The sequence below is a fragment of the Pholis gunnellus genome (genome assembly GCF_910591455.1).
Source record: "Pholis gunnellus genome assembly, chromosome: 8".
In the NCBI taxonomy this organism is placed as follows: domain Eukaryota; kingdom Metazoa; phylum Chordata; class Actinopteri; order Perciformes; family Pholidae; genus Pholis; species Pholis gunnellus.
Window position 1 is genome coordinate 13,930,939 of NC_136534.1, and position 12,675 is coordinate 13,943,613.

At 39.9% G+C, this 12,675-nt stretch overlaps 2 protein-coding genes across 2 annotated transcripts; both read left to right on the top strand.

The window, feature by feature from the left end:
- On the top strand, positions 1 to 2,750 carry hcst (hematopoietic cell signal transducer). The gene is made up of 6 exons (XM_079163902.1): positions 1 to 47; positions 635 to 764; positions 1,305 to 1,378; positions 1,568 to 1,588; positions 1,798 to 1,932; positions 2,233 to 2,750. The coding sequence occupies exons 3-6, from the start codon at positions 1,312 to 1,314 to the stop codon at positions 2,274 to 2,276; spliced, it is 267 nt and encodes an 88-aa protein (XP_079020028.1). The 5' UTR covers positions 1 to 47; positions 635 to 764; positions 1,305 to 1,311; the 3' UTR covers positions 2,277 to 2,750.
- A 1,809-nt stretch (positions 2,751 to 4,559) lies between these two features.
- Positions 4,560 to 5,625, top strand: tyrobp (transmembrane immune signaling adaptor TYROBP). Its single transcript, XM_079165316.1, has 5 exons — positions 4,560 to 4,714; positions 4,797 to 4,817; positions 4,919 to 5,062; positions 5,148 to 5,215; positions 5,327 to 5,625. The coding sequence occupies exons 1-5, from the start codon at positions 4,681 to 4,683 to the stop codon at positions 5,381 to 5,383; spliced, it is 324 nt and encodes a 107-aa protein (XP_079021442.1). The 5' UTR covers positions 4,560 to 4,680; the 3' UTR covers positions 5,384 to 5,625.
- The last annotated feature ends 7,050 nt before the right edge of the window (positions 5,626 to 12,675 follow it).

The window sequence follows — 12,675 nt, forward strand, 5'->3', positions numbered from 1 at the left end:
AAGGATGTAGCTCGCCTGGGGTTTGTGTAACAGCGTCGTACTCAAATGTAAGTGTCACGATCTATTTTAATTGTTTCTTGTCTTTTGTAATGTTTCATGTCTGTGAACTGCAAGAGTGGAATTTAACTAACTACATCCACTCAAGTTCTGCACTTAAGTACAACTTTGAGATACTAAATCAACTGAGAAATGATGCTACCATCAGTATTTAAATAGTTGAAATTAGCTCCACCTTTACCATCAAAGTGAAATACACATTAAGACATCAGTAATTCTAATCCAGTGATATGATAAGAATTCTGAATTTTTACTTTTGTTACTTTTATTATATTTTGTATATCTGTGCTTTAACTTGAGTACAATTTTGAATGCGGTACTATTGTTTGTAACACAGTATTTCTACACTGTGATGTTGCTACTTCTGCTTGAGTAAAAGATCTCCCTACTTCTTCCACCACTGCTGAATTGTAAATTCTATTTCGTTATTTTGGAAATGGAGTGCAAAGTCCAGGACAGACTTCTTGGGTTCATTTAAATGTATATTATTTTATTCTATTATTATGTATATCCACTCTGTATTTATTCAGATGCAGATCAAATCTGCCAATCCGCATTGTTTTTACACAAAAACCAGCAGGCAGTGTTTCGGCCCAGCAGAGGAAGGAAGACAATTTGACGTCAGCCTTCAAAAGTGAAAACTAATGGGAAACTAGAGACACGTCCTCTTTTGGATTCTAGAAAGCAGAGCAGCTGGAGGAGAGCAGGTATGAGGATCTTTACTCACGCTGACTTTCTCTACCTCATCCTAACTTTTAACAGTTCAATGTCTGTCAATGCCACGTCAAAATCTGTTTTGTGTGTATAGTTGTAGATTAAATATAAACAACAGGAACATCTGGTAAAAGTTTTGTTTTATACAACTGTGAAAACTAAATGTGCCACATGAAATGCATTCGCCAGAGCTTCATGTTCATGACATTCTGATGATTGTAGAAAGCCCATTTAAGAATTTGTTTATCATTTTCTATTCTCTTTTTATCATCTATTTTTGTCAAATGCCTACTCAGAAGCGTATGACTCATTGTGATACAGGAGTTGTTCGTTCAGTAGTGCACATATAAAAGGTCAAACCTACAGTTCCAAACGGTTTTGGGGTGATTTAGCTTTGATCTACTGATATCAAATAGAATGAAATTTGAAAAACAGGTATTTATAATACCACACGTGAGTGTTGTATGGAATATGTTTCTCAATTTAGAAGCATGTAGCACAAGACAAAGTTTGGTTTCTTTTTTGTATTTCAGAGAGCTCATGGCTGAGTTGACCAACTTGACAATGGCCTACAACAAATTCTTTATTGTCATAGTTTTTCTGTGCAGTAAGTACGTTTTCATATCTGTCCTCTCCTTCTTGTACACACTCAAATATATAGGTGGTCTTGCACAGGAAAATGAAACCACAAACATTTTGCAGAACGGAAACTTAACCGACAGAGGTGTTGCGGCATGCCATCCTTCAGCAAGACAACAGCAGAATCTCTCATCTTTGTTTCTTTTCTTTCTCTTAGACCTGGCCGTGGCACTCACGGGTACGTACAACGAAAAGAGGACAACACAACAACTTTGAAATTCAACGTTGATGAATGTTATCATCGTTATCATCATCAACATGTTATTTGGAAAAACAAAGCAACACAAATGCAGAGCCAGACCACGGCCCCTGATGATTCATGTGTTCCTGTCAGTCTTAGTTCACATCTTCCATCCCACTCTTTTCTGTCTGTCTGTGTGCTCTCAGAGAGCACAGTGTCTTGCTACAGGATCGAGCCGGGGACGATAGCAGGCATCATCTGTGCAGATGTGCTGCTGACCCTTGTCATTGTCATTGTCACCTACCGATGTGCCAGCCGTCGGCGTCAGAAGATGGACAATGGTGAGGCGATGGGGCTAAAATGAGTCAATGTTGTGTGTAGAAGTGGAGGTGAAAAGGTTTATGGGGGATCGGCCTCACAGATCTGCTCATACTGTTTCATACAGTAGATGTTGATAAGATTCTTTGTTTACATTTGTAAAACTTGTTGGTACTCTTTAACCCTGCCACAAGTGCCTGTGGTCTATATGATATCACTATATCCATCTCACGCTCTTATTATGTTCTTTGTATTTGGTCATTTTCTATTGTCAAATACTAAACCATCTCTCTATTTGTGTCTCTCTTCTCATCTCTTCACAGCTGACAAAGTGTACATGAATGTCCGAGCCAACTGCAAGAGCTGATCTAAAGGTGCTGCAGCACATTATAAGATGATGTTAATTCTTTTAAATCCTGTTTCTTTTTTCAACAAAGAAATGTTTGAGAAAATGTCTCAAAAGATTCATTCAACAGTCAACTCTTTTGCAATAAACACCAGCAGAGTGACTTGCACATATTACAATTCATCAACCTTGTGAATAAGACATCTTTATGTGGTATCCAGCTTCACGAAATGTTGGCAACTTAACAACACGACACAGCACCCTCTGCAGTTGACTTTTGGTAGCACTTGACTAAATACTGTATTTTCAACAGGCCCTGAACGTTTCATGTAAACATTTCAGCTGTATTTATATGAGTGATTTAAAAAAAGATAAAAGACTGACCTGCTCATTTTACACATATGTTTTACAGTGTATCACCTGCCAAACCACTGAGTTGATGATGTATTAAAATAAACTAATAAACTAAATTCAGCTTCAGCATAAAAAACAAGTTTTTAAAAAATGTTTCCATGTCTGGTAATATTTATGTTGAATGGACATTGGCTGTTGGATGTTTTTCATGTGTTTGGTTGGTTCACATGCTTTTCTCTGTTGGTTAGCTTCGAATGTTTTTAGTTTTTTCTTCTTCTCACAAACACTTCTTCTGATCTACTTTATACTAACGTGACATTTAAACAGTGTGACTAACACAGGAGACCTGATTCGACCTGGGACAGGTGATGTTAGGTTTCCCTGTGTGTTGACGAGGTGATACTGTGGTCAAGCTGTCTGCTGTTTCAGTTTAACATAAAGGACGTGCTGGCCAAAGCCAATTCAATATCTGTGAAACATCTGTCTGATCTACCTCCTCTATAGATGCACTACATTATTTAAATGTATGCAGTGGAAACCCTCTTGAATAAATAACCCAGATGGATTTCTCAAGAGCCGATAGCCACGGGATTGGATTGGATTGGAATCGCTAAACCGTCTCCTCTCATTTTCACAAAAGTTGGGAAATTGCAGGGTGGTTGTGCAGGAGGAAGTTCCCTTGCTCAGAGCTGCTCTTTACTGGCGAAGTTAAGGGTAGCTTTTGACACCTACATACAATAATACAGTACATCTGTTGGTATATATAGCTTTAATTCCCTGGAAAAGTATTGTACATCCCTGTCTTTCAGTTCTGTTGATGACACCAACACCGACAGTTTTGGTCACAACCTGGCAAACCCAAAAGTTGCTCTTATTCATGGTTTCTGAACCGTTTTAGGAAATTATGAATTGCCATTAATAGAGCACTTGGTTACAACTCACACTTTAATCAAAATGCAGTCAAAGGGCTCCAATGTGTCTTGCTGCTGCAAGGCATTTATAACTAAAAAGAAAATAAATTAGGCTGCTTTATATTAAATCTAAAATGTTACTAAATATTTCTTCTGGCAGTTCCGTGTAGAAGGGACAGCTTCTGGAAAAACATTGAGAACATTTGGCGTGCTTTAGCTTTCTTCCTTTATATGATTTTTAACCTTAATTAAATTGCTAACTTTTATTCCTTATTTTTTTACAAATGTTTTTTTTATTATAGGTAATGTCCTAATCATTTATTTTGTATTTTCTGTCTCATTAGGATTAGATTAGATTATTATCAGCACTTTGCTATATTAATAAACATTGTTATTATTGTTGATGTTGTTATTGTTGTTGTTGTTGTTGTGTATGTCTGTGTTCAGTACACATCCTGTACACACATATACTTGTATTTTAGGTATGCATAAATTGAAATATTTAGACAGTTGTATTAGAGCATCATGACACCTCAAAGTCTCCATGACAAAAACAATAAAGGTAAGCTTTCATTTCTCTGACAGCACATCATCATCAGATATAACCCGGACTGGCAGCAGTGACTTTGGCCAACCGCCTGCTCAAAACCACAGGTCATGAGGAAATGCTCTATTCGGAGATACAGCCGCATGCATTTTAGCAGAAACTGCAGGTGTAATGAAACTGATACTATACAGCTCCTTATCTTGGCATCACTCGGACGTGTTACTTTGAAGAATCTAAATGCTGTTAAAAAGTCAAAAAAAGAAGGCTAATGATCAAATGGTCACATGTGACAGGGTGTAAGAATGGGTTTCTATGTATGAGACCTGCAACCCTCACATGCATGTCACATTACAGAGAAGAAGCAATAACACCAGCTTCCTCTTCTATGCAGTGGACTCCCTCCTCCTCCTCCTCACGCAGTCACATGCTGACAATCTTCACACCACTGCCAGTATCGCTTTGTGGACGGTTCTTCATCTGTGAACCCTCCTATCTCTGGCTTTCAACATCTTGTTTATATGTGTGACCACACGGCCATTTGAAAGAAAACAGAAGGACCGGCCCTCAACCTCTCTCTCTCTCATTTCTTCCTTTGCCAGAAACCACCATAAAGATGTCTGATCTTTGTATTGCGGGTTCGTTTTTTGGTGAGTGGTGTTATGTTTGACAGAGAATGATGAGTGTACTCTCTCAACTGTTATCATAAGGTTTTTATTAACTCTCTTTCAGGATCTGCAGGAGGACACCAAGGTATTTTGCTTTCTTAAACCTTTACTTCTTGTGGGATGCTTGACTACGATGTTGTGAGTTTTGGTTTTGTGTTACAACGCTACGTCTTCCCTCTTTCACAGACTGTGGTTCCTGTTACCTGATAAATATGGGGTCCGTATTGGGCATTATTGCCTCTGATATCATCTTGACCGTCTTCATCACCATTTCTGTGTTCTGCTTTGCGACTCGCCACAAGAGAAGGAGGGAATGGGATTCTCATGATGGTGAGCATTGACTTAGTGCTGCTAACTTGTGAGCATGCTGGTTGGTAATAAAGCAGGTGGGCAGTAACTTTTCCCTTTTTAACAGGTAAAAGAAATCTGCCATCATCGGCATCAAAGAAAATGGCAACAGAAGTCACAGAATCTCCTTACCAGGTAAAGCAGAACTATATTATTATTTAAGCCTCAAAGATACTAAATCATTTTTTTATGGTTATACCTCTATATTATTTGTGTTTCAATGATGAATTGTTGACTTTTTTGTAGGAGTTACATGGAGTGCAATCAGATGTGTACAGTGATCTTCGGCATTTTAGGAAATGAAACACTGGAACTATAAAAATCTGAACAATGCCTTGTCTGCAAGCTATAATACCGCACACATCTGTTGTGTGTGTGTGTGTGTGTGAGCCACTTCTACTCCCGCTGCATTATAGGTAATAACATACATGTCTTTTGCATGTTGTATTAAGTATTGTGTTGTGTTAAATGTGATGTTCACTGCAAAACGTTCTTGTTTTTTCTCAAGCTGTCTTCAAATATGTTTTTCTATTTAAGTGATTATAAATTAAACTACATTTTAAAATCAAGGAAATTAAAAAGATGCATTGTTCTTTTTTGTATTTATTTTTCAGGAGATTACTTAAACATTGTCACATTACAGTGAACATACCAAGCACTGAAATGTCAGTGCTTGTTTCAGCATTCATTTTCTGACTTTGATACTACGATCTATAGCAGCTTTAACCAGATTCCAGGAGTAAGTCAAGCACAGAATTGTCAGAACCTCTTTATTTCTTATATTTGTTCACATGGTCACATCACAAAATGCATGTCAAAATCTAAATGTGGATGAAAAAGTCCCAGAAGCAACTGTATTTGGAAGCAGCCAGTCTGTCTCGTATGACTCAACAGATGGCGGCCCCTGACTCATTATGAGGAAGAAATAGGATCTGGAAAAAGAGCGAAAAACAATTGGCATTCAACATTATGTTCCTACCAGATGAATAAAAAAGCAAGGTCTGGGAAACTGCACCTTCAAATTAGACACGGATGAAATGTCACTAATTTAAACGTTCATTATATGTTGCAGTTGTATCCTAAGCCAGACAGGATGGATAGAGATAAAAGCACAAAACATTTGTCTGATTCAAATGTATTGGAAACACACCTTTGTATGATCTTTAGGAGGCTGGGCTCTTTGCTGGAGCAGAGAAGCTACTGGGCAAGAGCTCTTGCGGTGCTAGAGCGTACGTGAGAATTGACAGATCTTTCAGGAAAGCAGTCACTGTATGCATTAGTTATCAAAGAATGCGGTTACAATATAATCCGGGGGGAAGAATAAAACATTTCTTACCCATAGGATGAGTTTCAGAGCTGAGAAACTCCCTGGTTTCTGTGGAATATTAAAACCCATTGTTCATTCTTTGATTGCTTAGAGCATCATTGCTTTTATTTAACTGAGAATCTGGTCTTACCATCATAGTCTGTATCTCCTCTGTTGCCCACTGGAGCAGGTCTGCCATTGTCCTCCAAACTATCACGATCCATCAGTTCTTTGCTTCTGCCTGGGGCCAGCATACCAGTGAACCCGTGAAGTCTTCCTGGTGTTGCCTTTCTTTGGAGACTGCCAGTCACTTGGTCCCCACTCAAACGGATAACTTGTTTTCCTGACACATTTTCAGCCTCCTGAGCATCCACCGTCTGCTCTATGCTTGCTGGGTGTGCTCTGTGTGGCCCGCTGTGCTCCCTGCTACCCTGGTCCTGAACCAGCGGCCCCACATTGGTTTTGCTCCTTGATGGTGCTTTATCTTTCTCCACAACTTTAGAAATCATGATCTCATCACTGTCAAGGCTTCTGACTGCATCTGGGAAGAGTCAAAGTTATTACACAATCTGCATCAATGTGTCGTCATACATTGGGATGTTAGTTTTAACTTGAATTTAAGGGACTGCGCCTTTGCTTTCACCTCCTTTTGTATCAGATACTTCAGGTCCTGAAGTATTCAGAAAACTTTTGTACGTAACATAAAGCCCACACACCTGTAAATCCATTGGAGCCAAAACTCTCTGTAGATTGCGACATATCTGTGAATGATTAAGAAATAAAAGTGATAAGTTAGTGAGTTAATGTGCATGATATATACAGTATAATCCATTGTACTCATTTGTTTCAACAGGAAAAAAACAAAAAAAAGTACCATCAGAATCTTGCTCATTCACAGGTTTACTTGGAGGGTTTGCTGCAGACGTAAGAAAATATATATTATATATTTGTATATAATATTTATATAATATAAATACATAATCACTGAGGTGGTTTCATTTTATAACAGTCAGATAATGTGGAAAGTGGTTGCTACGGTAAACCCATACGATTAAACTAAATGATAAAGCAACACAAATACCAATATGTCTCTCTTTTTGTCCCTTTCATTTGAAGCCCACGTTTATGTTCTTAGGGAACAAAAAGTACTTTGAGGATCTGGTAGGATGATACCTTCCTGTTTTAAAACTCTCAGTGTATTTGAAAGTTACATTTTGAATGACAGACCTGTAATATTTGCGGGTATGGTCTTTTCCGTAGACGTGCCAAATGAAGCTATAACAAGAAGAAGAAGTTATGTGATCAAAGTTCCCGCTATAGTTTTAAATAATTATTCATCTAATTTCAAAAATCAGCAGTAGGAATATTTTGCATGAAGAAAACATCAAATGAAATGTAAAAAATGACATAAATGATCTCACCATTTAGAAAGCTTAACACATTTTCTCTTTGCGCTTGAAAAGAAAGAAAGACAGAGAAGATGTTATCCCTACTGATACATCTTAATTACAAAAGTTGTGTAAACTCAAAACAACATTTTATTATTTGATTCTCTCTCTTCAGGCTGGTTTACCTCTGATTGGGGCAGTTACCACCAGTGCAAATGGCAGAAGTAGACAAAACATGAAACTGAAACAAATAAAACCACTAATTCAACGTTGAAATGCATGTTTATATGGAACTGTATGGCATTGTCATTTGCAGTTGGGAGAAATAAATATTTCAATGACAGATTAAAAGAAAAAGACAAATATCTCTTGGACAAAATATAAAAACTTACAGCTTCATTATTGAGTTGATCCTCAGCTGGGTCCACTGTCTGTCAGCAAGAGCTCTGCTGTTTTATGTACTGCTGCTTTAGCCAGCATTTTTACCTTCAATAGGTCTCACCCTATAGTTAATTAGATACTGACTAGATGTATCAGATTGAGTTGCAAGTCAAAGACTATTTATGTGTGGTTAACAGTGCATGACTTGCAGGCAGAGGGGCAACAATTAAGCTTCAGAAGGAGTCTACAAGGGTCTATTCATTCCATCAATTCAAGATGCAAACAAATGTTCCCAACATTCAAACTCACAGAGAGCATTTGTCTTTCTCTCTATTGTGTGTTAATTACAGGTTGGTTACTTCAGGAAAATGCCCCTGGCATATTCTATGAATGGGGTATAGCCTTTAAAATGATGCCACAGAGCATAGCCATTGTTTTCTGTCACTATTTCACCGTTGTCCATTTAACCAGGGAGCCACGTAGTTTGCCTTAACAAAGACCTTTTTTCAATACCGGCTCTATACTGAACATTAGTCTCTATAGAAATGCCTAGAAATATCCTGAAATTAAGAGCACAATAATGTAGTAACCGGGTGATAAAAAGCAGTTTTACAAAACTATTTGAATTGCACTTTGTATGTGTCTGTCTGCTGTACTCCAGCTATTATATAAATTAAAACTGCGAGCAGTGATGAACGGGCCCTCGCCTCCCTTGCGCGTCGGGGCCGGCGGCGGACTCCGGCCTGCGCGTCGGAGAACGTCCGCGACCGCGGGACGGCGCGTCCGCGAGCGAGACGTCGGCGATCCCGCGTGGGACCGCCCGATGCTGGAAACGATGCTTTGCAAATAGTACTATGCTGAGGAAAAATGACACCGAAATCAAAATGGCCGACTTCTGGTAGGTTTTAGAGCACGGTGCCAAGAGACTTATTTTTAAGTCTCCGCAGGATACGTGCGCCTACCCAGTTTCGTACGTGTAGCTCAAACGTAGCGCCGGGGCTGGTCTTTTGAAATATTGTAGGGGGCGCTACAGAGGCAATTTAAAACGGACAAGGCCAAAACTCATACCACATACTTCTTCCGATGCCTTTGACACATGTGCAAAGTTCCATGAATTTCTGAGCATCCTAACCTACTGAACCATATTTCCTTCAGCCAGTAGGTGGCGCTATGAGTTTTTTTAATTTTTTCAAATCAGGTATGTTCAGGCTTCAAGTGGCATCATGCACAAGAAGTTTTGTGCAAATTGGATAATGTACCTTGGAGTTATAACAACTTCAATTTTGCATGGCGAACGATGCGTCGCCACGGCAACAGCGTTCAACGAAAACTCACAATACTTATGGCAAATCTTCATCAATGTCTTAAGGCCATCCTAGCACAATTTGAGACTAATCGGGTCACGTGGCTAGGAGGAATAAATGAAAGTCTAAAAAAAAACATTGCCTTCAGCCAGTAGGTGGCGCTATGAGTTATCGAAATGTTTTTAATTTGTGTGTGTTCATGCTTGAAGAGGCTTCATGCACAAGAAGTTTTGTGTGTATTGGTTAATGTACCTTAGAGTTATAACAACTTGATTTTTCATAAAAATGATGCAAAATGGCCGCCACGCCACGTCAAGGTTCTTCGACGAAAACTCTAGCTTTTAATAATTTTTAATCACAAACGTCTTAAGAGCACCCTGAACAAATATGAAGTCGATCGCATAAATGCTCTAGGAGGAGTTCGTTAAAGTGCGAAGGCAGAAAAATGCAAAAAGTCCCAAAATCACAACTTTGCGGGTTTACTGTAGCGCCCCCTATTGGTTGAATGCAACAAAAGTCTCAGGGTATGTTACGGTATGCGATGTGCACATATGCTGAAAGTTTCGTGAATTTTCGACCAATGGTTGGGAAGTTATGTGAATTGATATTAAGCCACGCCCCTAAGAAGTTCATTGGTCCATATCTTTTCAACGCAAATAGATATCAAAAAGTTTTTGATGAATCTGAGTGATCTACATCCAGTAATGATCCACAGCAATTTTGGTAGCAATAGGAGCCAGCGTGTGGGAGGAGTTCGCAAAGATGTGTTTTACACTAAATTCAAGATGGCGGAAAATCTAAGTAGGCGGAGCTTAGAGGTCTGAGAGGCTTTTTTTTAGATCTAGCGGATTAGGACATGTGTGTTGATTTTCAAGTCAATCGGACAAACTGGCCGAGGGGCGTCGCCCGTCCGCTTTGTGGGGGGCGCTAGAGAGCCATTTTTTTACACACATTTATGGCACCTATATCAAACCCCAAGTTTCGCCAGACCTGGCAAGTATGCAAAATTTGGTGAGTTTTCATGCATGGCAAATACTCCAAATATGCAGCCAAAGTACAAAAATAAAAATCAGAATTAAAACTGCGAGCAGTGATGAACGGGCCCTCGCCTCCCTTGCGCGTCGGGGCTTGCGGCGGACTCCGGCCTGCGCGTCGGAGAACGTCCGCGACCGCTGGACTGCGCGTCCGCGAGCGAGACGTCGTCGATCCCGCGTGGGACCGCCCGATGCTGGAAATGATGCTTTGCAAATAGTACTATGCTAAGGAAGAAATGACACCGAAATCAAAATGGCCGACTTCTGGTAGGTTTTACAGCATGGTGCCAAGAGACTTATATTTAAGTCTCCACAGGATACGCGCGCCTACCGAGTTTCGTACGTGTAGCTCAAACGTAGCGCCGGGGTTGCTCTTTTGAAATATTGTAGGGGGCGCTACAGAGGCAATTTAAAACGGACAAGGCCAAAAATCATACCACATATTTCTTCCGATGCCTTTTACACATGTGCAAAGTGCCATGAATTTTTGAGCATCCTAACCTACTGAAACAAATGTCCTTCAGCCAGTAGGTGGCGCTATGAGTTTTTTGAATTTTTTCAAATCAGGTATGTTCAGGCTTCAAGTGGCATCATGCACAAGAAGTTTTGTGCAAATTGGATAATGTACCTTGGAGTTATAACCACTTCAATTTTGCACGGCGAACGATGCGTCGCCACGGCAACAGCGTTCAACGAAAACACACAATACTTATGATGGCTCTTCATCAATGTCCTAAGACTATCCTTACTGATTTTGAGACTAATCGGGTCACCTGGCTAGGAGGAATAAAGAAAAGTATAAAATATGACATTTCCTTCAGCCAGTAGGTGGCGCTATGAGTTATTTCATTTTTTTCAATTTAAGTATGTTCAGGCTTGAAGTGGCCTCATGCACAAGAAGTTTTGTGTGGATTGGATTATGTACCTTGGAGTTATAACAACTTGATTTTTCAGAAAAATGATGCAAAATGGCCGCCACGCCACGTCAAGGTTCTTCGACGAAAGCGCTAGCTTTTAATAATTTTTAATCACAAAGGTCTTAAGAGCACCCTGAACAAATATGAAGTCGATCGCATAAATGCTCTAGGAGGAGTTTGTTAAAATACGAAGGCTGCAAAATGCGAAAAGTGCCAAAAAACACAACTTTGCGGGTTTACTGTAGCGCCCCCTATTGGTTGAATGCAACACAAATCACAGGGTATGTAACGGTATGCGATGTGCACATATGCTGAAAGTTTCGTGAATTTTCGACACTGGGTTGAGAAGTTATGTGTATTGATATTAAGCCACGCCCCTAAGAAGTTCATTGGTCCATATCTTTTCAACGCAAAAAGATATCAAAAAGCTTTTGATAAATCTGAGTGATCTACACCCACTAATGATCCACAGCAATTTTGGTAGCAATAGGAGCCAGCGTGTAGGAGGAGTTTGCAAAGATGTGTTTTACACTAAATTCAAGATGGCGGAAAATCTAAGTAGGCGGAGCTTAGGGGTCTGAGAGGCTTTTTTTTAGATCTAGTGGTTTCGGACATGTGTGTTGAATTTCAAGTCAATCGGACAAACTGGCCGAGGGGCGTCGCCGGCGCGACTTGTAGGGGGCGCTAGAGAGCCATTTTTTTAAATGCATATTTGCAACCTATATAATATGAAAATTTTCACCAGACCTGACAAGTCTGCAAAATTTGGTGAGTTTTTGGGTATGGGCAATACTCCAAATATGCGCTCATTGACGACAAATAAAAATCAGAATAGGAATAATAAGAACCCCTACAATTTCAATAGGGCCTTCGCCGGCCCGACGTTGTCGGCGGCTCGGGCCCTAATAAAAACGACCGAGAACCCCTACAATTTCAATAGGGCCTTCGCTGGCCCGACGTTGTCGGTGGCTCGGGCCCTAAAAATGTGATTTATGAAGGCCTGCTGAAGGATATCTGCCCTCAACAATCTTATATCAGAGCCTTTGGTGGTTAAACACGCATGCTGTTTGTGGAAATGAACAGTGCGTTCGGGATTAAGATTCACTGACAAAACATTACAGTTGAGACTGACTACTCATACAGGAATGCAGATACAAGTTTATGCTTCTGTCAGACCTGTTGGTGGCAGAGGGAACTACCCCCCCTCCCCACCCCACCCCCATGAAAGAGAAAAGGGAGAGCGCCCTCTGCAGGAAAGGCTGTTC

Coding starts and splice junctions, on each gene's coding strand:
- hcst (XM_079163902.1), top strand. CDS start 1,312: ATGGCTGAGTTGACCAACTTGACAATGGCCTACAACAAATTCTTTATT. Junction 1,379..1,567: donor TGTCATAGTTTTTCTGTGCA/GTAAGTACGTTT, acceptor TCTTTCTCTTAG/ACCTGGCCGTGGCACTCACG. Junction 1,589..1,797: donor CCTGGCCGTGGCACTCACGG/GTACGTACAACG, acceptor GTGTGCTCTCAG/AGAGCACAGTGTCTTGCTAC.
- tyrobp (XM_079165316.1), top strand. CDS start 4,681: ATGTCTGATCTTTGTATTGCGGGTTCGTTTTTTG. Junction 4,818..4,918: donor ATCTGCAGGAGGACACCAAG/GTATTTTGCTTT, acceptor CCTCTTTCACAG/ACTGTGGTTCCTGTTACCTG. Junction 5,063..5,147: donor GGAATGGGATTCTCATGATG/GTGAGCATTGAC, acceptor CCTTTTTAACAG/GTAAAAGAAATCTGCCATCA.